A 27,984-nucleotide genomic window follows, 5' to 3' on the forward strand; every position below is an offset into this window, starting at 1 on the left:
TTCCTTAATTTTTTCTTTTTGCTTATTTTCCTATCCCGTGGAAAAAATGAAAATAACCTAGCTTTGCAAACAATGAAGAAACCTAACTTTTTAAAAAATGAGAGATGATTATGGAAATCACTGCCAAGCCACTTAAGGGAATATATGAAGCCATTTGAAATAAAGGTTAGCGGCTTCCCTGGTGGCACAGTGGTTGAGAATCCGCCTGCCAATGAAGGGGACACGGGTTCGAGCCCTGGTCCGGGAAGATCCCACATGCCGCGAAGCAACTAAGCCTGTGCGCCACGACTACTGAGCCTGCGCTCTAGAGCCCGCGAGCCACAACGACTGAAGCCCACGTGCCCTAGAGCCCATGCTCTGCAACAAGAGAAGCCACGGCAATGAGAAGCCGGTGCAGCGCAACAGAGTAGCCCCCGCTCGCTGCATCTAGAGAAAGTTCGCGTGCAGCAACGAAGACCCAACGCAGCCAAAGATAAATAAATAAATAAATTTTAAAAAATAATAATAAAATAAAATAAATAAGGGTTAGATAGCAACCCAGGAAATGATCACAATACATTTTCACAGAAGGAAACCCAGCATGGCTTCCCTGGTGGCCCAGTGGTTAAGAATCCGCCTGCCAGTGCAGGAGACATGGGTTCGAGCCGTGGTCTGTAAAGATCCCCCATGCCGCGGAGCAACTAAGCCCGTGCTCCACAACTACTGAAGCCTGCGCTCTAGAGCCCATGCGCCGCAACAAGAGAAGCCACCGCGATGAGAAGCCCGCGCACCGCAACGAAGAGTAGCCCCCACTCTCTGCAACTAGAGAAAGCCTGCATGCAGCAACCAAGACCCAACACAGCCAAAAATAAATAAATTAAATAATAAATAAATTAAAAAAAAAAAAAAGGAAACTCAGCACAAAGCACCCCAATTCAACCATGTGTAAAACAGATCCCTGGAGAAAAGACTAAAGGAAATACACCAAAAGACTAATAGTGGTTGGATTGGAGGTGAGTGGAGGTGGATCTACAGGTTTCTTTTACTTATTTTCTAAATGTTCTGAAAGTATATTAAATTTATAATAAAAAATTTTACTTCATAAAAAAACATTCCCTGAACCACTGCAGGAACAACTGTAACACGAGTCAGAGGATGTTGTGGTGAGATGTACAAGGGCAGGGGAGTGGGTGGAGCCACACCAGAGGGTGGGGGAGGGGGAGGGAGGGGCCGTCAGCTGTCTCAGGCGACCGGCCAGTGGGCATGGGGCTGGCCATGGGCACCAAGGGCAGAAGGCTGGGCAGGGGCTCTCCCGGGCCAGACTCCCGGAGCTCCAGGTCAGGTCAGACAGGAGAGATGGGGTAGCCTGGAGTTCGTAGGGAGGGTGAGGGTTCCAGAATCTCTGGTGCCACACAGGGAGATGGCCTTGCTGCTGTGGCCCGGACCTCTGCCTTGCCCGCTGTCGCTGTCAGGAGTACCCTCAAGGGCAGCCCCCTTGGAAGGCTCCACCTGCTTCTCTGTGGGAGGGAGGGACCCTGCCCCCCACCCTAAGACGAACAGGCAGGGGTGTTTGAGGTCCCCGTCACCACAGCCTCAGCCCCCTCCCACCCTACTCCATTTCCATGTGTCCCCTCCCTCCCCAGTCCATGTGGCCTGCAGGAGCAGGGCCAACCACACTGCAGCATTCACAAAACAACAGCCTTTAATGGAAATCAAGAAGGAAGGAGGCGAGAGGAGGGTGCAGGGATGGGGCCTCGCCCATATCAACCCCTCCAGCCAAGCCTGGGTAGTGGCCTGATGCTGCCCCCTCCCCACACTTCACAGCTCTCTGGCAAGAGGGCAGGATGTCGGTGGCCCTTGTCCAGCACGCCTGCAGTGCAAAGGGCCGCCCGGGAGCCCAGGAGGATGTGGGTGGTATAAGCAGAGCTCGGGCACAGGTGAGACAGCAGGAGATGAAGCAGCAGCAGCAGGTGTTGCTTAAGCCAGAATGATTTCCGAGGTCCCCCAAGGAAGGGCTCTTCGTCTCCTGGGTTGGCGGGCAGGGGTTGGAGGGAGACGGTCACCCCCAGTGTGAGTCTGGTACCATGGAGAGGAGCTCAGGGCGGAGCAAGTGCCAGCCTGCAAAGGGCAGGTGCGAGCTTCAGTGGCACTGTGGTTGTCGGCCTTAGGGCCCAGGTCAGGGGCAGGGAACGGGGTGCCCTGCTTGTGCCCAGAGTGGTGCTTGCGGGATCGAGCAGAAGTCCCCAAGTTCCCCGGTGCCATTCTCTGCTGAAGCTGTGCCTGGGCTGAGCACTGGTCTGCCTGCTCCCAACCCCTACCCCAGACACCTGGGATCCCCCTATTTAGCCTCTTGCAATGTCCCCACAGCCAACTTCACTGCTTGGAACACAGCCCAGTCCATCTAGGAGAAAAGAAGACAAGGAGTTTACAGTCGCGCCCTGGGCTCTACCCTGCCGCGAACACCCTCCCTGGGCGCAGCTGTGCTGTGGGGGGAATTGGGCAGCACACCCAGGCTCCCGGCCAGTGTCACACTCACCTGGGCATAAAGCAGGCGGCAGTCAGGGGGCAGGCTGGGCCCCTGGTGGCAGAGCTGAGCAGAGAGGGCAGCGGTCTCGGGGGACAGGAAGTGCTGAGTGACACTCACTGTGCTGACCAGCCCCTGCACCTGTGCCAGGGAGGGGGCGGGCAGGAGGGTCAGTGCGGACTCAGGATGACGCACCCTGCCCCACTGGTTCCTGAGGTCTGCTTCCCCAAATGACCCCCACCCAGCTCTCAGAGAGCAGAGGCCCTGGGTCCAGCACCAGCCACCCCCAAAGGGCGTGGCCAAAACCAGGCCAAGGGGATGCCAGAGACGGCACAAGCAGAGCGGGCACCCAAGGACACAAAGCCCAGTTGGCTTGATGACTTCAAGACCACTAGGCTTCTCCTCTTCCCTGCAGTGGAGGCGTGACTTCCTGCTCTGCCTAGCTCCAGAGGGGAACTGAGAGGGACGAGGGTAGACCAGGCTGGGGAATGCTTCCGATATTCTGAGCTCTCTGCAGAGCCCCCGCCTGCACGCGCCGGGGAAGCACCTGGTGGGGAGCCCCCGCGGGCACCAGCACGGCCTCTCCGGGGGCCTGCAGCAGAGTCCAGCAGCTCACACCCCACTCCTCCCGCAGGCGCCGCCGCAGCCCTGCGTCCAGGTAGCAGCTGCCCAGGGTGCCAGGCTCCAAGTTTCCCGCCCCGGCCGGGCACACCTCAAAGAAAAGGAGGAATGAGCAAGGCGGGAGGCTAGGGCGGGGCTGCAGGAAGATGGGGCATGGGCTGCCCAAAGGCCAGAGGCAAAGGAAAGAGCTGCAGGGGTCAAGTCTTGAAGGGCAGGGGGAGGACACAGGGGTGGGGGAGAAAGGAGCAGGATGGTGAAGGGCTGGGGTCGCTCACGTTGGCAGAATAGAGATTTGGCTGGAAGGAGCTGAGAGGAAAGGATTAAGGGCTCTGAGGCTGGAGGTCTAAATCCCCGCTTTTCCTGGAGCTAGATGCCTTGAATAGCCTCTGTGGCCCTGGCCCTGGGCCCTCTGCTCCCTCCTTCAAAGGTACCCCTTTCTCCAAAACCCAGGAAGACGTCCTGCATAACCTCAACTTATAAACTGTCTACACCAGGAGCTCTTAATTGTGGAGCCCTGTGAAGATCCTGAACTGTGTGCTAAGCTGTAGGTGAGCAGACAGCTGTATGTCCCTGGGGAGACAATCCAAAGCATGCGTCAGATTCTTCTAAGATCCCAGATCCTGAAAAGGCACAGCCACACGGAAGTTCTGACTCCCCAGTGGATGGACCGACCGGCTTGCCTGTCCAGGCTGAGGCCTCTGAAGCAGACACAGCTTTGGGGGGCCTTCACCAGCCCAACCAGAGCGGGGAGCTCCTTGGGTAGATGGGAACTCGTGGAGGCCAGGGCCCAAGGAACACCTGCAGAGGTGAACCCAGCATCGTGCTTCAGCTGCCCACCAGCTCCATCCAGCCCTTCAGCTAGAACTTTAGCAATTACTCCTGGGCTTAGGGCTCAGGCCTCCAAGACCAGGCCATGGGAAAAGGGGAGGCTGGTGAGTCAGGTTGGACCCTGGGGTAACCCCAGGCAGGTGCCAAGGAAGTCCAACCTGGAACTAGAGCAGTGTTTCCCAGGCCACCCAGTGAGAATATGCCCCTCAGACCTTCCCGGTGAATTATCGGGTTTGGCTATGCGGGACTGCCCACAGCCGGCCACACCCAGATCAGAGAAGGCCATCTATGCATGAAGGCGTGCTGCTGTCTGCTCCCCTCTGCGTGTTCTAGCACCTGCGTGAGTCCATCCGTGTGTGTGCATCTCCTGTGGGCAGGAGGGTGGCAGTGGACAGCCACGTTGACACCTGCACGTCCGTGTGTGTGCATGTGCCTGAGCAGGGGTGACACTTGGTGGGCATCCTTTCCCCAGGACAGTCAGGGCTCAGCTGGACTTTGGAACCACAGGGCCTCCCCCACCTCCTGCTCACCCCCTCCTCTTCTCCTTCCCTGCCCCCTCTCCTGGCCCCGTGTCTCTCTCCACCTACCACGCTGCCCCCCCTTAGCCCTTCCTTGCTAGCACCTCAAAGGGCACCTCCTCATAAGGTGCAGATTTCCGAGAGGGGAGCAGTGGGACGGATTCTCAGGTGAGCTTCCTGTTGCCCTTCGGCCAGCCCCCACCTGGAGCCTGCAGCAGGGAGGCTGCCTGTCCCCAGGGGGAGCACAGTGTAGCGACCCGGGCTGGGAACAGCCACAAGCTCGGGTCCCAGCTTTACCACTCAGCCTCAGTGTTCTCACCTGCAAAATGGGAAAGCAACAGTACCTACCACACGGGGTGGTCGTGACAATTAACAGAGAGAATGTACCCAAGGCCCTGAGCACAGTGCCCAGCCTGTGGCAGCTCTTGCTTCATTTCATCACTAGGTCCCCCACTTTCTGTGCGCCCCACTGCACACCTCTCAGGAGGGCCCAGTCTGCCTTCTCTGCACCAGTGGAGTCCAGCTCACCTGAGGCAAGGGAGCGAGCACACGGGGCACACACACAGAGGGAGAGCTTCTGGGGCTGGAAGGGGAAGGGGAGAGCTCCCGGCTCCCTCCTCACCATCTGGAGAAAGCGGCGGATGCGCTGGGCGTCCTGTGCCCGGAACACGTGCCACACGGTGCTGACCTGGCTGCCCGGAGACCAGAGCCCCTCCCCGTCCAGGGCTGAGAGGAAATCTGGGGGAGAAAGACGGCTCAGGAGGGCCCAGGGCCAGCAGAGACAGCACCTCGCATCTGCAGCTTGCGCCAACCCTTGCTTCCGGCCAAGGACGCACCTTTCTGTGTCCAGTGCCAGGCAGGCAGTGGGGCTTCAGCGCGTACCAGGACACTGACCAGGTCGGTCACCTCCACACAGAGATTCTTGGTCCCCAGGTGCCCACACTGTGGGCTCACACCTGTATGGAGGTAGAGAAAACACACTTGGGAATGGGCCCCCGGACCTTGGCACTGACGCATGTGTTCTTGGAGATGACAGGAAGGGGGTAGGGACTGGGCAGGAATGGAGTGGACACTCACCATAGGCCGCCCACAGCTGGGGCTCCAGTGGACGCAGGACAGAGCCCCAAGGGAGGTAGGAGGCCAGGTTGAGCTTCCCATGGCGGGCACAGTACTCTGGGAGTGGCAGGCTGGCAGCCAGGCTCTCCACCCTGTGTGTGTGGGGGGGTGTCACGCCCAGCAGGCTCAATCCAGGCACCAGAGACCCCGTCAAAGCCCCCAAAGCTAGAGTAACTTCCCGAGGCAAGCACAGAGCACTGAGCATCACAGGGCCAAGGAGGAGAGGCAGGGAGGCCCGGCCGGACAGCCCTATGGCACCACACACCTGCTGGTGTCCTCGTCCCCCAGAGCTCTGTGCAGCAGGAAGACCGAGCCCTCATCTGACTTTGGGCGAACTAGGGGAAGAGACAGAAAGGCCATTGGCCCAGGGAGGAACCTCCTTGGCCCAGAGGCCCTGCTCCCGTGGCAGCAACAGAGTCCAGTTTCTGCGCTGGGCTCTGCTTCCAGCTGCCCCCAGGGTCACTCTGGGACTTCGATGCCCCCCAGCATCATAGGGGCTCCCAGCTCCTCTACCCCACATCAGGGATACTCACTCTCAGGCCGGGAGAATCCCTCCCAGAACGTTGTGCTGCCCAGGCTTGCGGGCTGGGGAGGTCTGAGGGGGGTCAGTTCCTGCACCTGGCCTCCAAGCGCCCCTAGAGCTTCTGTCCCCCACAGGTGGCCTTGCAATGTCCCCTGAATCCCTGACACCAACACAGGCTGTAGTGGGGAAAGAAAGGGGGACACGGGGAGAATGGATGGGGTACCCAACATGGCCAGGCCGGGGCATGTTGTAGGGGCACCAGAACGGCGTGGGGACAGGCCCTGTTGTTCCCTCCCAGTGACGGACCAGGTCTGCCTGGGCCTCGGGATCAAGGCCCTGAGGGTAGGCGAGGCTGTGAGAGCTGGGAGCCTCACCTGGCCCTGCCGCCAGTGCTCCTGGAAGAGGTGGAAGCCTCGCCGAGGCCTGGGCTCCTGCAGCCACAGCAAAGCCCCAGGGGGAGGCAGCCGGGGCCGCACCGGTGAGAGGGGCAGGCCCAGGCCTTTGCGCAGGCCCGGCCCGGCCCGCAGCCCCGGCCCCAGGGCTCTCTCCTGAATCTTCCGTTCCACTACCTGCGCGATGATGCTGTCCAGGATGTTAGTGATGCGGTCGTCCTGCGGGGAGGGAGGGGCGGAGAGGCAGGCGTGCTCAGGACCTGCCTGACCCTACAGGGAAGGCCAGCCCAGTACCCGCCTGACCCTGCAGGGAAGGCCAGCCCGGTTTCGGCCCCAGGCCCCCAGCCCTCCCTTCGTGCCCTCGCTCACGCTGGGCAGGGCCGGAGTGACAGGGGCGAAGGCCATGTGTATCCGTTCGTGCCCCAAGCAGAGCTTGACAGCAGTGGAGGCCAGCAGTTCACAGAGAGAGGGACAAGGCAGGGGCCCTTGGCCAGCACGGTCCTCTGCCGGGGTCTCTCTGGAGTCTGGGGTCTCTGTTAGGAAGGAGGGCGGTGCGGGGCTTCACCTTTCTCTCGAGGCTCCATTGCCCATGTGCCCTTCCCTCCTCTCCCGGCGGAATCTGCTCTGTCCTCACTGGCACTGCCCATCTCATCTCTGGTCTAGATGCACTTGCCTCCCACCAGCTTTCCTGCCAGTGTGTCTAGGACCTCTCCAAAGGAGGGGCTCAGAACAGGGGTCTGGCTGGAGAGGGGTTAGGAGGCTTGTCCTAGATTTTATTTAGATTTATTTTCTTTGGAATGACTTGAGAAGAGAGATGGTGACGGGGGGGCTGGGGGGATGGCTAAAGCCATTCCAATCTTTCCTGGGGATTCCAGCCTGGCCCAGCCTCCCCCGCACAGTCTGAGCAAGGCGCAGGGGGCCGCTCACCCTCCTTAGTGTCCTTGGTCCTGTTGGTATCCCTGTTGCAGGAAGGTTGTGGAGTTGGGGGAGTTTTCTCCGTCGGCTCCTTCTGTTAAACCCAGCCGCCACCCCCCCCATCCAACCAGAGATTTAAAAATGGCAAATGCATCTCAATCCAATTCAACCCACAAGTATTAACAGTGGACTCTTGTTAAGTCCTAAAATCGTGTTTACAAGGAGCGAAATGTCATACGATACAACGTTAGTGGAAAAAAGTTGCCCATGGACTTATGCATACAGCACGATCTAAAGTATACTCAGAAGAGGCTGGAATAAATAGATAGGCAAATGACTGGAAAGAAATATGTCAAAATGGTAACGGTGGTATTGTAAGCCACTGCTGTTTTCTTCCTTATTCTTGTCTGTATTTTCCAAATTTTCCACAGTGGGAATGTGTACGGTGTCTGGCACACAAAAGGCATTTGATAAACCCTTTCTTGAATAAATGACTTTTATAATAAAAACATGAACTTCATAAAAACTTTGTGAAACGCACACAGCACCTGCTCTGTGTCAGGTGCGGGGAATACTGAGAAGGTGGGCCGACACTCCACCTGTAGGAGCCTGCGCCTGGGGAGTGGAAAGACGGGACTCCAGCAGCTCTAGCAAGATGCTGGAACGCGCACAAAGAGGGTGGGACTTCCAGGCAGACAGAGAGCGAGGACTTCTGCTGGGCGGGGTGGGGGGAGGTGGGGCAGAGGCTAGAGCTCACTCCATGGATCCTCATCCCCAGGAGAAGAGAAGAAGCCTGATTTCACCAGCTTCCATGTCCCTCTTCATTCCCCTCAAAAGAAAAGGACCAAACCCTGCCAAAGTCAGGAATTTGCAGACACACCGCCTAATCCTGGGGCGCACCAGCCAGTGCCCTGTCCCGTGCCCTGCTTCTTACCTGCTGGCCCCCATCCCCAGGGGTCCACACCCAGGCATCAGCTTGGCAGGGGCAGTGCCCCCGGATGTCAAACTTGACCCAGACCTGGTGCATTGCAGTGCTCAATTCTGCCAAAGCTGTGAGGGGGAGAGGGGAGATGGAATTTGCCAGTGACTGCAGACAGGGGGCCACTTCCATGCTGCTTGGCCTCACCAACCAGGAGAGCATGGGATCGGGCTGAAGGACATCCAAACAGGAAGCTGGTCTCCCCCAGGACCTGCCCTCTGTACACCCCACCGCTCCAAGAGGGCTCACCCTGGCTGGAGACAAACTGGGTGAGCATCAGGGAACAGGCACTGTGCCCAGCCTCCTGGGTACACTTCTCCATGGACTGTTCCTGAGAGCCTGTTGGGGGTAGGAAAGGAGAAGCTGCAGGTCAGGAAATCAAGATAAACCCAGGTTAAAGTCAGGGAAGAAGAGCAAGGGCAAGATATCTAAATCGGGGACCTTGAGAATCTACAAAACACGGGCTTTCTGGGAAACCTGAGTTCCCTAGTGACATAGGATCCTTTGCTTGCAGAACGCAGAGCCGTTAATATGCTGAGTGCGTTGCAAGATGCAAGACAATCATGCAGAATATGGTGTTCCAAAAGGTTTCTGACCCTGGAATTCTTTTTGGCCATGTCTATTGGAACATTGGGAAATTTCAAGTGTTGAGGTGGCGGAATTGAGCCAAGGGAGAGAAAGCTGAGAACCATGAAGAGAGCAGGACTTGGAATCAGAAGACCTGCCTTTAAATCCTGGGCCCAACACTTACGAGCTGTGTGACCTTGCACAAGTCACTTAACCTCTCTGAGTTTTTCTCATCTGGAAAACGGAGGCAATAATACCTACTTCACAGTGTTGTAAGGTTTAAAAAGGTGCAAGCTGAACAAAGTGAGAGATAGAGAGTAGGCACTCGACTTCTTGTAAGGATATGGGCATGGCCCATCTGGGGAAAGAAAAAGGTCTGCTCTAAAGGGCATTGAGCAGTGGTAGCTGAGGCTGCAGAGGGAGACTTTCTCAGGGAGCCACAGCCAAGAAATGACCATGAACTTTTTTTTTTTTTTTTTTTGCCACGCCACGTGGCATGCCGGATCTTAGTTCCCCAACCAGGTATCGAACCCGTGCCCCCTGCAGTGGAAGTGCAGTCTTAACCACTGGACTGCCAGGGAAGTCCCTGGCCATGAACTCTAGAGCATCCTTTCCGAAGCCCCCAGCTCCTTTCCTACCTTCTTTCTCCCTGGTCCTCCAAGCTCCCGCCATGCGACCACAGGCCACACACAGCCGGTGGCTGCAGCAGGGGCATCGCCAGTGGGTGTTGAAGAGTCCATGGTGGCAGCGGCTACAGCAACGTGGAATGCCTGGGTTGTCCTCTGTCCCGACTGGCCCCTGGCCTGCTGACCACAGGAGAGAACGGGGTCAGAGGGGCCTCAAGTCAGTGGCCCCTTTGAGGACCTCATGTGGGAGGCCTCCAGGAAGGGATGGACACACAGGAGCAGTTTCCACTGAGGGGCTGCCCCAGAAGGGAGACAGGCCCCCTTACAGTCACCCTTGATTACTCGACAGCCCCGTAAAGAACCTACTCGCCGCACCGTCTGTCTGCAGCCAACCCTCCCAGGCCAGTGCAGGCTGCACCTCCCCGGCGCCTGCCCCAGGGCCCCCTGAGCCGCAGGACTCCCAAAACAGTCCTTCATCCCCCCAGCCCACAACACAGTGGTGTTTCCTCAGGGGATTCCTCTGTATCTCAGAAGAGGAAACCTTGGGAGGCTGCTCCTTCCCTCACCCAGAGTTTCAGACCAAGCCCTTGTTGGTAGGTGGGAGGTTGCCAGTGAGCACACGTTCATATACTCATCGACACACACTCGTCCCATCCAGGGCTGGGTGCTGGGGATTCAGAGCTGGTCAGGACCTGGCACTTGCACTCCCAGCACTCACATCACAAGGGGGGAGATGGGCCCATAAACATGGTAATGCTCGTGGCATCATGGGGTGGGTGATAGAGTATGAGTGGGATGGAAGGAGGAGGGTGGGGACAGCTGCACAAACGGCCCTGAGCGATGAGTAACTTTTCATTCACCAGGTAGGAAAGGAAGGGAAGCGCGTTCCAGACAGAGGGAACAAAGGGTGCCGAGGCCTGAGGGGGCGGACCAGCTCAGGTGAGCCAAGAGGGCCGGGCAGACCGTGATGCGGTGGGAATCGGGGCGGAGGGAGTGGCAGGGTGGACAGGGGCAGGCTGTGAAAGGGGAAGGGGCTGGACTTTCTGGGACAAGAGGGAGCCACCAGGGGGTTCCATCCAGGGAGTGACAAGACAGCAGGAGTGTCTTGTCATTCCCCGTGGAAGGGATGCAGGAGGGAGAGCCTGGAGCCAGAGGAATTAGCTGATTGCCTCGAGCTCCTCCCATCTCTAACCTCGGCCCCAATCCTACCAGCTTCCCAGGGCCCAACAGCCCGCCATCCCCGGAAGCCTTCCTTCCCTTGCAAAGCTTCAGGGAGCTGCTCCCCCCCCACCCCCCCGCCTCCCTCCCGGTGCTCTTGCAGACACTTGGCATTCAGTCTCATTTCCCCAAAGCTCTTAGAGGGTTGGGCCAGATCAGGTTTTACACCTTCACAACATCCCCCGTCCAGGCCAGAAACTGGAATACAAGTTGACAGAGCCTGAGCTGGGAATAAGGGCACAGTGGGGCAGGAGCTCTCCCGCGCTGGCAGCTGGTTGGTAGGCAGTGCTGGGGGAGGGAGGTCCCATGCTCCTTGTGAAAGCACTGACCACAGGACCGGGCCGTCCCGGGGTCCTGAATGCCTGGTGGGGCCTGCTCACCTTCCCGCTGGGCCCAGGCCAAGACCTCCCGCTCCCTCCGCAGCACGTGGCACAGTCGGTCTCCCAGAGCACTTAGCAGGTGCTTGGCGAGGCCCATGCTGAGCCCGGCCTCCTCCGGGCCAGACCCTCCTCCCTCGGAGCTGGCTGCCGCGTCTTCCTCCTGCTGCTGCAATCTGGAGGTAGGGCAGAGGAAGGTGAGCAGGGAGCCCCACTGGGAGGATGCTGGGGGCAGCCGGGGGCAACAGGCTCACCTGGGCACTGGCTGGGAGTGGCAGGCCGGCCCTCCCGCCGCACCAGCTGCCTGGGCACAGCTTTGGCACTGAGTCATGCCTGCCGGGGGAGCCGCGCAAGGTGTATCCTGAAGCCCCGGGTCCTGGAGTCTGGCCCTGATGTCTCGGGGTCCTGAGGGGACAATGCTGCTGGTCAGGAGGCTGGGCTTCCTGGGCTTCTGTGAACCCCAGGCCCTGCCTTAGCACCCAGCCCGTCCCCACACAGAGTCAGCGCTGCCCCTGGGCCCGGGCCTACGAGGCCTGATTCGGAACCAGGGAACCAGGCAGCCGGAAACTTCAAAAAGGCTGAGCCCTAACATGGACTGACGGGCCAAGTTTGGGGCAGCTGGGGCGCAGGATCCAGTCGGTGTAGACTTGGGTTAGCTCTGCCTCAGCCTCAGTGATACCGTTGGCTGCGTGACAGTGTGAAGAGACAATCCCGACGTGGACGGAGGGCGACGGAAGGTGAGAAGGCCGGAGAGTTTCAACACAGGCCACAGGTGCAGTAACCCTAGAAGTCGGAGGGGCCTACAGCTTCCCAGCCCAGGCAGAGGCCTGGAAGAGCACAGACAGACCCATGCCAGGTGCAGGGGTGCAAGACCAGAGAAAGAGTCCTGATCCAGGCCCAGCAGTCTGGGAGGCCAAGAAACCGAGGTGATCCCAAAGAACCGAGGCTGGGGCCGGCAGTGCCAGAACCCTCCGTGAAGGGCAGAGCTTGACAGAGGGGTCCAAGATGTGCCCAAGTCCTAACACTGGCAGAGTCCAAACTGAGTTTCCATGATCCAGCTGGCCCAGAGAGTAGTTGTTTGTTCCTGAGGCAGGACAAGGGGTCCTTCAGGAGATGTAATCCCCCCGACGGGGGATTTGTGGCACAAGTAATCACAAAAGTGACTGTTCATTGAGTGCTTGCTAAGTGCCGTTTACGTGAATGATATTGTTTAATCTTTGCAGCACTCTTTACGGGGTAGGTGCTGTCTTTATCCCCATTTTATAGATGGAGAAACTGATGCCCAGAGAGGTGAAGTAACCAGCCCAAGGTCACATAGCACCAATCAGCAAAGTCAGGAGCCAGGTATTCTGACTCCGGAGTCCACACTCTGAATCCGGTCATTATACTGTCACCAAAACGCCATGGCTCGGGAGTAGGCACACGAAAATAGGAGCCACATGCTGGACGGGTCTGGCCTGTACATGCTAAGGATTCCCAGAGAGCTATCCCATCCAGGTGGGCAATTGGACAGCTGGGTGTGATCCACTCATTAAGGACTTCTGATCCCACCTCCCTGCAAAGCCCCAGTCCCGGCTGCACCCTCCCAAGTAGGGCACCCTGCAGGCCCTCCCCTGTCCCCTTACCTCTGTGGTCATCATGCTGTTCTGCCTCTGCCTTGTTCCCAAATGATGAGTCCAGCAGCTCCTGCCAACCTCTGGCCCCCTGCCCCACACTGCCCGGGAAAGGGCCGGACGGGCGCTTGGCAGCTGGGCTGCCCACTGCTCCCTGGACCTCGGGGCTGCTTGCCCTCTTGAGGGCCCGCAGCTGGGCCGCTGGGCTTTCCTCCTCCCCAGAGCAGCTGTCTGGGCACCCAAACTGCTCAGAGTGTCGTGTGAGCCATGTCTTCTTCAGCTTGGTGTGATGGCTGGGCGGGCAGGCCCTGGGACCAGGGGCCTTGTTTGCTTCCTCGCTGGATTCACTCGGCCCACTGGTGCCCCCCTCCAGGTCCTCCTGGCACTTCCCACAAGGGCCAAGACCTCCATCTCTAGCTGGTGGGTGAGATGAGCAACGGTCCACCTGGGTGGTAGGAGGCCCAGGAGAGGGGCACCTTGATGTGGCTGACGGCCCCAGCTGGTACCCAAGGCTCCCGCCTCCCGGTACAGCCCAGACATTGCCAAGAGTATGAACCAGGCCTGGGGAACAAGTGGGCCACGGGGTCCGGGGAACAGTATCTGGATGCCCCAGGACAAGGGGGCAAAGATTCTGATGCCTGACGACTCCTGTCTCTCCATCTCTCTGGTGGAGTGAAGGGCGTTCCACCTCCCCAGTTCTCTGGAGATGCCCACCAGGCGCTGAGCCCAACAACCCACGTTCCACAGTTGCCAGTGGCTCCTTTGCCAGCCTGAGAATGCTTGGATCCTTGCGGTAAAAACCCTAAAGAGAGGAGAAGGGATTAAGCTCATGCTGACTTTGCTTCCCACTGCTTAAAAGGATGGGCAGAACTGACAACCATCAGGTGTGAGCCTGTGTGGCTTTAAGGGTTGTGAAAATACTGAAGAACATACTGGTTAATAGGCACTGATCCCCTAACTGCCTCCGCCACAGTCCTGGCTACCCCAGATCCTTCCCCAGGATTTCTCAGGCCTCCCCATAACCCAGCAACTAAAGGCTTAATGCCTGGCACAGTCAAAGGGCCTCCAGGATCTATTCAGATTGTGTGATGCCCTGTACCACACTGGATTTAAAATATTTTACATCTCATCCCTGAGGTGACCCTGGGGGGAGTCACTTGTGGGGGAGGTGCCAGAGGTACAGGCCATGGGGCCACCTGCCCATCCCACTCCCAGATACAGGGCCTTGTCTACCCCTCCCCCCAGGACAAGACCACACATTCTGAGGCCCCAGTTCCCAGGGCCTTGTTCTGGGTGGACAATGCGTGAGTCAATTCCTGAAATGGCCCAAAGGCAGGTGAGGCCTAATGAAATGGGTTTGCTCAGAAGAGGAATTGCTTGGGGTGGACTATGCCTGAGCTGACAGGCTCCTCCTCTGCCTGGGTACCACCTTATCTTTTCATCAAAATGGAAGGGCAGAGTGGTTTGGCCCCGGCAGCGTTGCTCAGGGGCCACTGAGCCCCGCTGCATGAGCCCCAGGTACCCTCTCTGCTCCAACACTCACCTTGCTGCCTAAGCTGAAGGCAGAGGGCACTTTGGGCTGGACTCCGGCGTACCCCCAGGGGTGTGGGGTCAGCGGCCAGTCACATGGACGCTCTGGAGGCAGGCTGGACACCAGGTAGGGTGGCAGGCAGCTGGGCACCCAGAAGGGAGCTTGCTCAAGGATCTTGGTCTCCAGAAGAAAGGGGCAGTGCAAGGGTCGGAAGGCCACAGGGTCACTCTTGGGAGGGCCACCGTTATGCTCAGGAATCAGTGGGCCGTAGCAAGGCGGGCACGCTGACCCACAGAATGCCAGCGGATGGGTAAGCATCGCCTCCTTCCAGCGCAGGCCCTCCTTGCTGCCCGACCAGCTAGCCTTCCTCTCCCCATTCCGGGGACCTTTGCCCTCCACCAATGGGAGCGTGTCCTTGGGGCTCTGGGGGAAGCCAGGGGGGAGCCAGGAGCCTGGGGTGCTCAGGACACCCCTCCAGAAAGGAGCAGGCTCTCCCAGGCACAGTGCTGCAGGGCTCAGGCCATCTTGTGGTGGGGTATCCGGCTCTGGTCCCACGATGCCATTCTCAGGGGCTGTCTTCTCCCAGGCTGGGCTGTCCTTCAGGAAGCTGGGCGTACTCTCCATCGCTCTCCTGCCCTCATGGGGCTCTCCCAGAGGGGGTCCCTGGAGCATAACCACCAAGGCATGAGCTGCTTAGGCACATGCCTCAAGCACCCTACCGCCTGGTACAGAGTGGGCACCGCCCTGGCAGCACCAAGGCACCCCAAACCAGTAAGACAAGTGCCAACCTACAGCTGGGCTCCACGTTGCCTGCCACATGAGACTCGAAGGACCCGCCTGAGTGGGATGTTCCAGTGTGGGACGTCATCCCTTCCCCTGAATGCCTGGAACTTGACAGCCCACCTGGGCCAGGGCCCCTCAGCAGAGACTGCCGATTCTAGGATGACATGTCCTGGCCTCGTCGAGCCTGGAACTGGTCATGAGCCATGGGGAAGGGCAGAGGGCAAGAACCCAAAAGATGAGCTCCGTGGAAGGCACTGCACTGGGAGACAAGAAGGTTGGATCCTGGCCCTGATCCAGTCACCTGCTGTGTGACCTTGGGCAAGTCACGTCACTCCTCTGGTGCCCTTGTGTAAAATAGGGCTGGGAAATGGGCAGGCTCAGAAGCCTCTTCCCTGCGCTGCAGTCTGTGGTTCTGGGGGTGCTGCTTCCCCACCCCCAGCCCTCAGCCCCACCTAGGCTTGTTTGGGTGGGAAGTGCAGACAGGGCAGGCTGGAGTCACGGGGGAGAGCAGGGCTGCTGGCTGGAATCTCTCCCTACACCTGGGCAGCCCCCGAGTCTGCCTCTTCCAGGTGCTGTACAGTTTCTTGGCTCCTGAGGCAGAGCCCAGGACAACTGCTGGGGGCTGGGATCTCCACCGCTGCCCCCAAGGGAAGGAGTGAGCCGGCACAGGGGAGGGGAGTTAGAGGCCTCAGCCGGGATGGGTCAAGATGCCCCAGTCCAGCCGGCAGTGCTAGGGCGGCCGGTGGACGCTGGTAACTGCAGCCTGGCCGAGGGGAGGGAAGGAGGCGGGGAAAGCGGGCTGGGGCCCACAGAGAGGCAAAGGAGGGAAAATTGAACGTGCGTGCAAAGGACCAGGATGACAGGTGGCACGAGAGCCGCAGCGCTCTCCCAGCACGGCCACGTCGGCCCACTGGGGGAAGCCCCAGGAAGGAGGGGAGGGAGCCCAGGGAGCCGTGACACAGGGCGCTTGGGTTTTCTGGGGCCACCGCTCCGACGCGATCCAGCCCCGTCGGACATCCTAACTTTCAGAGGTGTGGCCAAGCCCAGAGGAGCAAGGGGAGCTCATTCCCTGCGTGCGGCGCGGGCTCGGCTTAGAAATACCCTCCTATGGGGGTCCCCAGAAGGCGCGCGCCCGGCGCCCCTCTCGGCTTTTACCTGGGCTTCACGCGCCGGGCGCGGCGCGAGCGGCGGCGGTCTTTGTGGCCGACGCCGGGCGCCCTCTCCCCATGGGCTGGCTCCGGGGCCTCCCGGCCGGCGGGCGAGGACTCGTTCGTTCTCCCGCTCTCTGCTCAGCGCGCTGGCGCTCTCTTTCCCCCGGGGCGGCGGGGGCGCTCTAGGGCCGCAGGTTGGAGGGGTCGGGCTCCGGGATCTGCAGGATGCGGCACACGGCGCGGATCGGCCGCACCAGCTTCTGGGCCGAGGCCGTGGGTTGCGCCATGGGACGCCGAGACTCCGTGCTGCGCTGCGGGGAGGGCCGGGCCGGGGCTAGGGAGCGGGTGCCCCCGGAGGGAGAGAGGGAGCCGGGCCGGGGGGAACGCGCGCCCCGGGTCGGAGATGGCGGAGTGGGGGGAAAGGCCGAGGGGCCGGGGGAGGGGGTCGTGCCTGGAAGGGGGGCCAATCCCGTGACCCGGGAGAGAGGCACCAGCTACGGCGCAGCACGGCGCGGCGCGGCTAATGGAGGGAGTGCCCAGCGGAGAGCGCAGCAGGACCTCTGATCGCCATCGCCAGACGCGCAACTGAGAGTGGGGAAGCTGCTCCGCCGGTTTCCTCCTCCAGCACCCTGCGGGGAAACAGGAGCCCGAGATTCGGCGGCCCCGCCTGGGCCTGCCCCCTCCCGGGCCCCGGGGGCTTCCGCCAACGCCCCGGCGATGCCACCGGCTGCGCACGGGGAGAATGAGCCCTTTGTTCCCCCCTCCCCCCCGCAGCACCCGGGCGCCTGCCGAGAGAGGCTCCCCCGGGGCAGCGTGCCAGCTTCCCAGCCGCCCCACCCTCCCGTGGGCCCGGCCTCGGAGCCTGGCAGGCGGGCAGCACCCCCAGTATAGGTGCCAAGCCCGGGAACTGGAGCAAAGGGCGGGAGGGGCCGGACCAGGCCACGATGGGGTGGGGTGCCCCCAGGGGTGCCAGGGGGCAGGGCTGCTGGGAGGGGTCAGTGCCAGAGCTGGCAGGGGCAGTCGAGTTCTCACGGGTCAGTGATGGGCGCTCTGACCCACGCCAACCTCCCCGTGCTTGCTGGACCACTGGGTCCTGATCCTCTCCAGCTCTGGCACGTGGGCACACACGCTGGCCCATGTCTGCCCTGCCCGGTCCTCATCTGGCCAAGCTGCTCTTCACCGTTCCAGACACAAGCCCCCTCCCAGGGCACAGTGTCCTGCCTTAGCAGTTCTAGAAGGGTCTAGGCTCTAGTCTGTTCCTGGTCTAAGGGCCCCAGTTTCACCAATTGTCCAGAGAGGAAGTGGGACCAGATGCGCTCCACCACCTGCTCCAGCCCCGTGTTCTGGGGGTCTGCCCCATCCTGTGCTCCTAGTGTTTCCAGGCCCAGCCCTGGAGAGGAGCCCATGGGAGTGGCTCCTGGGAGGGAGCAGAGAGGAGGAGAGGAAATGGGAAAGCAGGGCACCCTCCACCCGAGGAAGCATCCTGGCCCTTCTGCGAGGGTGGTTCCAGAGCACAGACACAAACAGATTCAAACACACACAGACAGATTCAGACACACACAGAAACCCACACGCCCAACGGGCGCTTCCCTTCCCCTCAGGCACCCACGTCCCACCCCGCGACTCCCCTGCCTCCCTGTGGAAGCCATCCTTGGCCTGCCTTCACCCAGCCTGGGACAGAGAGAGCACCACCCCACCCACCCCCATTCCATCAAAGGGATCTTCGTTCTCTTGGATGCCTCTAGCCTTGTCCCAGGTCACACTACCATCCCTGGAGCAGGAAGCCATGAGGGCCTGGAGGGAGCCTTCCTCCCAAGAGACTGGAGGGGAGGCTGGGATCCTTTCACCAGTTGAGGAGAAGAGGAGGGGTCCTGAGGAGAGGAGGCCTGAAGGGGTCGGCACCAGGCAAGACTTAGGTCATGTTGGCATAGATTCTCCTGGCCCCTTCGCCTTCCCCCAGAGGCCGGTTCTGTGGCAGGGCAGGCTGGTAGGGGTTGTTTACATGACTGAGTTATTAACACTCCCTTCCTCCCCCAGCTCCCCTGAGGGGTGGCCTGGACCTGAGTGTGCCAGGGGAAGTGATCCTGGAAGATCTAACCCAGACTGCAGTCCCCAAGCCCCAAGCCCCAAGCCCCAGCCTCCGGCTCCCAGGCTGGCTCCAGGATGTGGATGGAGGACTGGGGTGTGCCTGTAGTCCCCCATCTGTGTCCTCTGGCAGCCAAAACTTGTGGGAGATTCCAGGGGGAGATTCCTGCGGCTTGAGGCCTAGAAGAGGCTGGGCAGGGCAGGGTGGGAGCCTGGGCTGTCCAGGACCCGAGGGGATGGGGACTGCCCCAGGGGAGTGGGACAGACACCTCCCCCCACCCCCTTTGCCAAGTCTGCTTTGTCAGATCACTGCCTCTGGACTAGACCAGGACTCTCAGGACAGGCTCCTAAAATGCCCAGGGGGTGGTGGGGGGGATTGGGGTGGCGGGGGAAGGAACCCCTTTCCACCCTCGCCCAGCTCCCCGTCCTGCTCCACAGCCCATGCCACAGGCCCACAGAGCCCTTGTAGCCGGCTGTTCCGTGCCTGAGGACAGAGCAGAGCTGAGGAGCCACACAAAGACACAAACAGAAGGAAAGCCACGCAATGTGTGGACACAATGCCGGATCCGTGGACAGAGGCGAGCTGACCAGCACCCCCAGACACGCGTGGGTCCGCTCCGGCCCCGCAACGACCCCTCAAGAGCACTGACACACACACACTGATACACACGTTCCCACTGACACGCGCAGCAGCACTCATGAGCCAGCTGCCCTCACGCTGTCCCCAGAGCCCCTTACCTGGGCAAGCACAAGTGCCCTTCGGGCGGAGCAGCCCCCTGCCCAGGGGAAGGCAGCAGGCGGGGGCGGGGAAAGGAGCCCCGGAGAGTCAGGCCAAGCTGCCACTAATCCGGGCAGGGAGAGGGGGGGCACCCACACGTCAGAGCGGGGACTGCCGGGTGGAGGGCATCTGAGGACATCCCCTCCCACACACGCGGCCGTCTGGGCACCTAGCCCTACTTCCCCAGCCCCTCCATCCTTCAGACAGCTGAGGCTGGCCTCCCCCCACCCCACCCCCACCCTTGTGGCAACGCCTGGGGCGGGGGCATGGGGGAGGGGGGAATACCGGGGAGAATTCTCCCAGGACGTGGGGAGAGGGGCAGAGGCAGGGAAGTGTGGAGATGCTTCTGGAGCCAGGAGGAAGCTCCGCGGCAGCTGCCCCCTCCCCTCTCAGCCACCCACCCGCATCTCTGACCTAGTTCCTCTTCTCAGTCTGCACCTCACCAATGCCCCTTCTCCTTCCGCCCAACCTTCCCTCCCCTGCAATCCAGCCACCCTGGTAGAGAAAGCTACCTCATTCCGCCCCGGGCTCAGGACCTTCTGCCTAGTAACCCAGCTCTGGCCCCCGGGATTTCCCAAGCAGCGGGCCTCATCCTCCTGCCGGGGCTTCTGCGCCTACCCAGCTATAGGGCATCCCAGTCCCTGATGCTGGGCGGGGGACAAGGGGGCGAGAGCCGGAGCGCTCACCTCTTCAACCCCTTAAAGGGTGGGGCAGTGCCAGCCAAGACGCCCCAACTCAGCCTGGGCCAGGGCTGTGTTGAAACAAGAGGCTAACCACGCTGCTGCCGCCCAGAGTGGCAGCGAAAAATGCAGCAGTGGGGCTAGTGCACCTGGAGGCCAGAGGTAGGGAAGGGGGACCAGGACCGGGAGGGACCGAAGAGGTAGGGAGAGAGAGGAGCCACCAGAAAGGTCCAAGGGACAGCTGGGCTGTGGGGAGGAGAGAGAAGGGAGGGCTGGGAATGAAGGGCCACCTGCACCTGGGAACTTGGAGGCAATGGGGGCATCCCTCAGAAGCAGGCAAGATGGATGGGGAGGCCAGAGTGAGCGCAAATCGAGCAGGGCTGGTACCTGGGCCAAGCAAAGGTGTGTGCTTCCAAGGGGACTGGCCTAGGCTCTTCATCTCCGTACCAGTGCACGGCGTGATTCTGCCTGGGAAAGCAGTGGGCATACTGGTGGGTAATAGAAGGTGGGGGGCCGTAGGTAGGCCAGAGCAAGGCCTAACCTTCCCCTAGGGGCCAGGCCAGAGAGGGCATGGGCTGGGCCAGTAACCCCATGCAGAGGGAGATGGTGCTGGGCAGATGTGTCAGTGATTCTCAGAGGGACAGGGCAGGCTCTGAGGGAAGCCCAGCCCACACCCAATGCCCCAGTCTCGGGATCACATGTGCTTGTCCAGAACTTGGAATTCTCCTTGCCCCTTCCCTTCTGGCCCCAGAATGTCTTGGAATCCAAACAACTGCAGCAGACATTCGCCAAACATGTGTTACAGAGACCTGGGCATTTTCAAGGCTCTGTGATGGGCACCAAGGAGATGCAGGGTACAGAGATGAATGTACAAGGTCATCCCCGGCCTCGAGGAGCTTCTGCTCACTTGGTCCATGTTCTTTTACCAGCTAACATTCCCTGAAGCACCTTAGGTGTCAGGCCCTGTGCTGCGCACTGCAGGTAACGATTGGAGTCGGGCATGCTAACAAACGTTAACAAGGTGCTTCCAGTCCCAGCCTGGAAAAATCAGGGGAGCGTCACAGAGGGGGTGATGCTTAGCTCAGAAATGAGAGACTAAGTACTTCACCACGTACTACAATATTTCACTTGGTCTAAACCACCATTTGCTCCGGGCCAGGATACAAAAGTAAGACGCAGATCTATTCATTATGAAGTCACAATGTAGTGGGGGGAAAATACGATGTGCTCAAGGCAAAAATAGAAGTCCATGCAAGAACAGAGACAGCGTGGTCTAGATGAGCAATCAACCCCAAGGGTGCAAAGGGAAGGTTACAGAGGGCTTCCTGGAGGAGGTGATGTCTGAGTGGGGTTCAGAGGGCAAATAGGAATAGGGCAGAGTGTTGGGGGGACAGGAGAAGAGCATGGAGACATGAGAGAGTCCAGACTGATGAGGTGGGGAGCAAGAAGCAATTGGGGTCTAGGGGAGTCTGGTTGGTCAGGGAGCGAAGGGGGCGATGGGCACATGAGCACAGCCCACGGCATCGTGCGCCCAGGACAGGGTGAGCGGGCCAGAGATCAGGAGCCTCAGGATCCTCAGGAGGGGTTGGAGTCAGGGGAGGGTTCTTGGAGAAAGCAGATCATGAAGGAAGGCCGTGACGGCCTGGATGGAAGACTATTGGGAGCACAGGGGATGCACACAGTGCAGCAAAGGCCTGGAGGCCAAGGTTGGAATGAAAGTGATGCATTCTGCAGACAGAAATAGGAGCAGCGGGGCAGCCAGGCTAGCCAGGAGGCTGGGGCTAAGATAGCCATCAGGGACCATCTCTTATTCAGCCCCGGGGCCCAAGTGAGCCTGCCTGTCACTGTAAGGCCCCATCCAAGGAATGAGGGCTGGTGAAGCCCCAGCTCCCAGGAAAACTCCCTCACCAGCCGGCACCTTCAGGCCTCCCCCAGCTGCTCCCCGCTTTGAGTTTTTATTTCATTTTGTCCATTTATCACACACTCCTCTGTTTTTCTCTCTCGGTTCAGGGGTGTGGATCCTGCCATTCCACCCCCACCAAGGCGACTTCTGGGCAGACTTGCATCAGGAGACAGGGCCCTGACCCACAGGCAGCACAATCATGGACAAGTTGCTTCACCTCTCCAAGTCTCAGTTCTTCCATCTGTAAAATGGCTATAGCCCCGACCTGACAGGCTTGACAGGAGAATTTAAGGAAATCATCTCTTTAAAATGCCCAACACAAGGTCAGACAAACAATCAATGTTTCTTTTTGTTTTTTTGTAAATTTATTTATTTATTTTTGGCTGCGTTGGGTCTTTGTTGCTGCGCACAGGCTTTTTCTAGTTGGGACGAGCAGGGGCTACTCTTCGTTGCGGTGTGCAGTCTTCTCATTGCAATGGCTTCTCTTGTTGCGGAGCACGGTCTCTAGGTGCGCGGGCTTCCGTAGTTGTGGCGCATGGGCTCAGTAGTTGTGGCACGTGGGCTCAGTAGTTGTGGCTCACGGGCTCTAGAGCGCAGGTTCAGTAGCTGTGGTGCATGGGCTTAGTTGCTCTGCGGCATGTGGGATCTTCCTGGACCAGGGCGCGAACCCATGTCCCCTACATTGGCAGGCGGATTCTTAACCACTGCGCCACCAGGGAAGTCCCCACAATCAATGTTTGATAACTGCTAGTTTCCTTCTCCTTGCCTCCCAGGCAAGAAACTTTCTCATTTACTCTAGTTCTGCACAGTGGTTAAGTACGCTGACTCTGGAGCCAGACTGCCTGGTTTCCAAGCCCAACTCTGCCACTTACTAGCTGTGTGACCTCAGGCAAATTACTTGCCCTCTCGGTGCCTGTTTTCCCATTTGTGAAATGGAGATTATAATAATAGTATGTACCTCATGAGATTGTTGTGAGGATTAAATTAATATATGTCGGGGGCTCAGCGCAGCCCCTGCTGGGGCAGCCACATTCTAGGTGCTAGCTCTCACTTGACTTTGCATCCCCAGTTTCTCGAAACATGCCTGGTACCTGGGAGATGCTCAATAAATATTTTTGAATGAATAAATGAAGAGATAAATCAACCCCATGATGCAAGGGAACACCAAAATAGGAAGTCATTGAACACCAATCCGTGAGGAGCTAAGCCACCCAGCAGATTAAGTACTTCCCCCAAATAAACCCGGATAATCCCCATACCCAGAGTTAATCCACACTCCTCAGGTCACTCCGGGTGACCACCCCATTTCCCCTCTTCCTACCCGACACTCTCACCCATCTCTTGACTTAATCGAAAGCGGGAAAGAAGAGGATGCATGTGGGTGGGAGAGGGGAGCAGCCCGGGGACAGTACAGTAAGACCAGCATCCAGGGGCAGGAGAGGCCAGGGCTGGGCACTGGCTGCCCCAGGGATTAGAGTAGGGGATGGAGTGTAGCCAGCAAACAGCCTGGGTCTCAGAACAGAGGAGATTCGTGGGTGGGACTGGCTGAGGACGAATGACCACGAGCAGCAGGGAGGGCCTTTGGAGGCTGGGCTGGAGTTCTGCATCATCCCTCCAGCCAGCTAGCTGACAGGCCCCAGCAGGGCAAGGCTCTACCCAGCCTCCAAGCCCCGCCCTCCTTGACCTGGAAGCTGGGGGCAGCCCAGACCCTGGCAGCTGCTGCCCTCTCAAGGCCACTCCGCAGAGGTGCAAAGCTCCTACTGTCAACCTGAGTGTTTACGAACTCGATGCACCAGGAGCTGCCTAGAGGCCTGGTAGGCCCTTGGAGGAAATCGGCCTCCCCAGCCCTAATCTTCCGCACAGCTTTAGCTAATCCCCATGAGATTATCGTGCTGCCTGAGGTCCCTCCACATCTTCGCCCCCACTGGTTTCTACTTCCCGTCAAGGCCTGATCCCATCCCCTCCGGATTGCATTCTTAGACTCTGGACTGCCCGCCCCCCCCCACCCCACTCTCCCATCCGTGTTCTCAGAGGTCCCCAAGAGCTTTCCATAATAGTACTTGCCGCATCACAACAATTTGTCAATGGCTATCTGCCCCAGAACACTGGGCCCCTCTGGCAGTCTGTCTGGCCTTTCAGCACTAGGCCCAGACTGGCCTGGGGCAGGCTGTTTAATAACACGTGCTGTGAGGGCTGGGACTACAAACCAGAAGAGACAGAGCACTTTTACGCATTTATTTATGAAAACTTACACAAACCTGGCCTCATTCACCAACACAAACCATACAACCAGGACACACACACGGCCTTGGAGAAGGCTGTGAAGTACTCTGAAGGACAGGAAGGAATGAACACAGCTGGGTGGGCTTTGGGTTTCGTTTTTCAGGGGTCTGGGGAGGGTTCTGGTCCCACACCTGGGAAGGTAGAAGGGCGAGGAAGACAATAAATAGAACCCTGAGCCCAGCCTGCTTTGGTACATCATGGGTGCAGCCCCACACACGGCCCATAACCGACAGCAAGGGTCAGGAGGGCAGCACGCAGGCCGCTGGTGCGGGCAGGCCAGACGTGCAGCCAGAGGTCCCCTCCAAACAGTCCCAATGCCCTGCAAGGCACGAGGTAAGACCGGGCCAGGCTCCGTAGACCCTAGCTGTCCATGTCTGAAGGCGTGGTCTTTTTCCTCGTCCGAACCTTCAGGGAGCGCGAGGTGCCCTGTGGGGAGAGAGAGCAGGCACACCGTGAGAGATGCGGGCTGAGGCGGCCACCAGGGCAGCTCACTTCCCTTGTGCCTTCCTCACCACCGACCTCCCGCACCAGCGGCTTCCTCTTGACCACACGCAGACTCTGGGTGCGGCCCAGAGGCTTCTCTCGGGGCCGCGCTGATGGCTGGGGGACCACTTCTGTGTCTGACCAACACTCATCCTCGGTGTCACTGTCCTGCAGGCCCCCTGCCCGGTACCCTGTTGTGGAGGAGAGGGAGGCCGGGAGGCAAAGCTGGGCACGGACACAGTCTGAAGGCCTGGGGCCAGCTGAGCCAGGCTTTCCTCTGGCCCTGGGGGGAGCCACAGCTTGCCTGGAGGAAGCCATCCCTCTTGGGACAGCTCTGGCTTCCTCTGCCCACTCACCGATGCGTGGCCTGCGGTGGGGTACCTGGTCCTCCAGGTAGAGGGGATCCTGGTAGGTGGGGGCGGGGGCATCGGAGATGGTGCGCAGGTCCTGCATGGAGAAGCTCCGCAGCCTTCCAGCCAGTGCGCCCTGACTCTGCAAGAGAGTGGGATCTGCTGCACCACCTGACGGAGGGGGGCAGGGCTCCTGGCAGGAAGGGGCCTCAACCAGAGGAGCTGCCCAGGAAAATCAAGGCTGACCTGCAAGCAATCCCTGGGGCACAGGCCTCAGAACCGAAAGAAACATGGCAACCTTCTAGCCCTGTGCCTTTGTGGCGCCAGCAGGAAGGCAGGGCCCAGGGAGCAAGAGGAGCCACTCACGGTCAGTGTCAGAGCCAGGAAGTCTGAACTTCCAGCTCTGTGCTCCTGCCAACACCCCACCTGTCACCTCTCGCCCCTGTTCCCTCGGCCTGGACAGCTGCGATCTCTCGGCTCCCTGACAGAGAGCTGGACTCGCTCAAAAGGCCCTGGGGGTAGGGTGGGGGTGGGGGAGGGCTGGGGCCCAGGGCACCTTGGTGGCTGCCTGCACAGCAGCCGAGGCGGCAATGTTGAGGCCCCGCTTCCCAAAGCTGAGCACCGTCTCGTAGCTGCGCTCCTTGGCCTGCACGATGTAGGTGTCGATCTCCTGCGGACACGGGGGGAGGAAAGCTCAGGCGGACAGCCCTAGTCACTCCTCTATGGCCCAGAGAAACCACTGGGAGCCACACGTCCCAGCCCACCCCACCCACAGAGCACAGGGCTCCCCATCCACTCACCGGATGCTACACCTCAATGATCGGCCATGCTCCAGCCTCCCCCCACCATCCCCAAACCAACTTCCAGCTGGTGTTTCACACCCCCAAAAGGTCATTCACATGTGTCCCCATTTGATTTTCCCAGAAGAGGAGGAAGGCTAGGCTCTGTCAAGGTCCCATGGCTAAACACCAGCAGGATGGGATTAGAGCCTAGGTGTCCCCAGTGTCTTGAGCTGCAAGTCCAGGGCTCTTTGCCTCACACCCACTCCTACACTGCCCGCCCTGCAGCCCCCTGGGGTACCTTCTCATGGCGAGACAAGGATGGGTGGACGAACTTGCGGTAAAGCAGGCTGGCCCCCTTGGTATAGGGCGAAAGCAGCCACAGCACAAATGCCATCTTGATCTCGTAGTAGAAAGGGAACCTGTCAGAGCAGAGGGGGCAAGGTCCGCCAGGGAGCTAGGCCAGGGAGGGCCACCCCCTCCCCGCAGCCCACAGAACCCCAGTGCCCAGACCAGGAAATAAAGATGTCTGTGAAGGTCTCCACTGCCATGAAGAGTGCAAAGACGATCCAGTACATCATCCACCGAACCTGGACGGGGAGGGGCGGGCAGAGAGGTCAGAGGCCAGCAGCTGAGCCTGCAGTGCCAAATCCCCTGTCCCGGGCTGACCCAGCCCAGAGATTCCAGAAAGCCCGTCCCACTGCATTCCCCTGGCACCTGGCTGGCCTTAGAAAGTTGCCTCTGAGAAACTGCCACTCATTCCTGTACCCACCCCCAACAGGCTGCACCCACAAGATCCTGCAAAGAATCCCAATAGCCCATCCTCCATCCACACCCACTCTGCTCCAGGGTACGCCACCAGATTATACCCCTGGAGGAAAGGGAGGCCAGCTCAGACTCCCCCACCTCGCCAAGTCCTACCACACCCCCAAGGCTGTGGTCCCCCCACCTGAGCTGAGCCCTCCTGCCCACCCCCGCACTCACATATTCACGAATGTTCTTGGTCTTCACAGCCTTGTAGGAAGCATAAGTTGGGTACAGCATCCCAAACACCAGCCTGAAGAGCAGCCCCCAAAGCAAAGGGAGAGTGTGAGGAGCACCACGCCCCATGTCCCTGCCAGGTGGCGGCCTCCCCCCGACCCCATGTTCGAGGTGGCAGTGCCTGCCCTGTTCTTCCCGCTTGGCTTGCACAACCTGCACCTGACTCAGTGCCCTGGAGGCCACCTCCCCACCCTGCTGTTTACAAACATCCCAAGCCTGCCCAGGCCTGCACGAGTGGCCCATGGGTGCATGATGCAGCGAGAGCACAGATAGCCACTCCACAAGGTGAGTGGGAGGCAGGCTTCGGAGCCATGAGAGCACCAGGCTGTTCCCTCCCCTGGACGTGCAATCAGGCCCAGGGCCACCAGACCTAGCACTGCCAGGTTGCAGGCAAGGATATTCCAGCCAGGTGAGGAGTAGGACAGAGTGGGGAAGCTGGGGCCAGGGTGGTGAGTCACGTGACTGACTGCTCAGATGGGAAGCCGGCACCTGGATTCTCTGCCCACAACGTGCCACATCCTGTGTTTGTCAAGGGGCGGCTGGCCGGCCTGTGGTCCTCCGTCCCACTCACCTACCTGCAGTGTGTGTGCGACTGCAGGGGGTCGCCATCAGCCAAGTAGGCTTGAGTGCGGGGGGACAAGCACACGGTGCCCAATGCCTTGTGCAGGCCCGCAGGTCCGTTAACCCTTGCGGTGAATGTTGGAGGGAGGGGAAAGGTGTGACATAGCTCAGAAAAAGCCCTCTTCTCCACCAGACATTCCCAGCTTCCACCCCAGGGGCGGGCTGACATCCAGGGATAGAGAGGGTATTAGAGCGGCCATACTCACACCACCAGGCGACAGATCATCCAGGACACCATCCTGCAGTCTCGGGAGCGAAGGGAGATCCCTCCAGGAAGACGCCCAGAGGGACGCTCACGCCTGCGCTGGGATGGGATTAACAGTGAAGGTGTGGGAACCACAGGGGCGCTCGGGCTGCCTCTTGGTGGAGGCGGAGCCCACCGCCCACTAACTCCGCAGTGCTGGAAGCCTGAAGAATAGGGAGACCAGCGGGCCGGGGCAGGCAGGAACCGAGTTGGGAGCCGGTACCGGCCGGCACGCTCTTCCGCCCCGCCGCTCGGGCAGTTACAGCTCCGACGCGCACTTCCTGCCCCGGAGAACCAGGCGTTCGGCCATTGCCGGGGGCGCTGTGGGTCCCGGGCCAGGGGTGGCTGGTCGCAGCCTGCGTTCGTGCGGGTCCCCACGGCCCCAGTGCGCCAGAACACCTGCACCGGCCTCGGGGCGGAGTTTGCAACTCACTTGAAAGTTGCACGGAACTGGGCTCTGCCCAACCCCAGGTCTC

The 27,984-nt window shown here is 60.0% G+C and overlaps 3 protein-coding genes across 3 annotated transcripts; all 3 read right to left on the reverse strand.

Annotated features, from left to right (window-relative positions):
- Positions 1-1,663: 1,663 nt before the first annotated feature.
- Positions 1,664-15,185, reverse strand: HR (HR lysine demethylase and nuclear receptor corepressor). The gene is made up of 19 exons (XM_061200672.1): positions 15,120-15,185; positions 14,340-14,990; positions 12,809-13,598; positions 11,438-11,588; positions 11,187-11,359; positions 9,601-9,765; positions 8,645-8,734; positions 8,351-8,466; positions 7,429-7,510; positions 6,871-7,034; positions 6,484-6,720; positions 6,120-6,285; positions 5,852-5,921; positions 5,548-5,678; positions 5,307-5,426; positions 5,093-5,208; positions 3,051-3,215; positions 2,516-2,644; positions 1,664-2,380 (listed from the first exon to the last, which is right to left on the reverse strand). The coding sequence occupies exons 1-19, from the start codon at positions 15,144-15,146 to the stop codon at positions 2,318-2,320; spliced, it is 3,606 nt and encodes a 1,201-aa protein (XP_061056655.1). The 5' UTR covers positions 15,147-15,185; the 3' UTR covers positions 1,664-2,317.
- A 1,252-nt stretch (positions 15,186-16,437) lies between these two features.
- HRURF (HR upstream open reading frame) lies at positions 16,438-19,189 on the reverse strand. Its single transcript, XM_061200673.1, has 2 exons — positions 19,085-19,189; positions 16,438-16,890 (listed from the first exon to the last, which is right to left on the reverse strand). Exon 2 carries the CDS (start codon positions 16,546-16,548, stop codon positions 16,444-16,446), a length of 105 nt encoding a protein of 34 aa, XP_061056656.1. The 5' UTR covers positions 16,549-16,890; positions 19,085-19,189; the 3' UTR covers positions 16,438-16,443.
- A 4,905-nt stretch (positions 19,190-24,094) lies between these two features.
- Positions 24,095-27,980, reverse strand: REEP4 (receptor accessory protein 4). Its single transcript, XM_061200675.1, is given in 9 exon segments — positions 24,095-24,287; positions 24,289-24,416; positions 24,503-24,664; positions 24,830-24,965; positions 25,380-25,493; positions 25,904-26,024; positions 26,116-26,192; positions 26,587-26,659; positions 27,471-27,980. Coding segments are annotated over 9 exon segments (945 nt in total). The 5' UTR covers positions 27,503-27,980; the 3' UTR covers positions 24,095-24,185.
- Positions 27,981-27,984: the final 4 nt, after the last annotated feature.

The sequence above is a fragment of the Eubalaena glacialis genome, chromosome 9 (assembly GCF_028564815.1).
Source record: "Eubalaena glacialis isolate mEubGla1 chromosome 9, mEubGla1.1.hap2.+ XY, whole genome shotgun sequence".
In the NCBI taxonomy this organism is placed as follows: Eukaryota; Metazoa; Chordata; class Mammalia; order Artiodactyla; family Balaenidae; genus Eubalaena; species Eubalaena glacialis.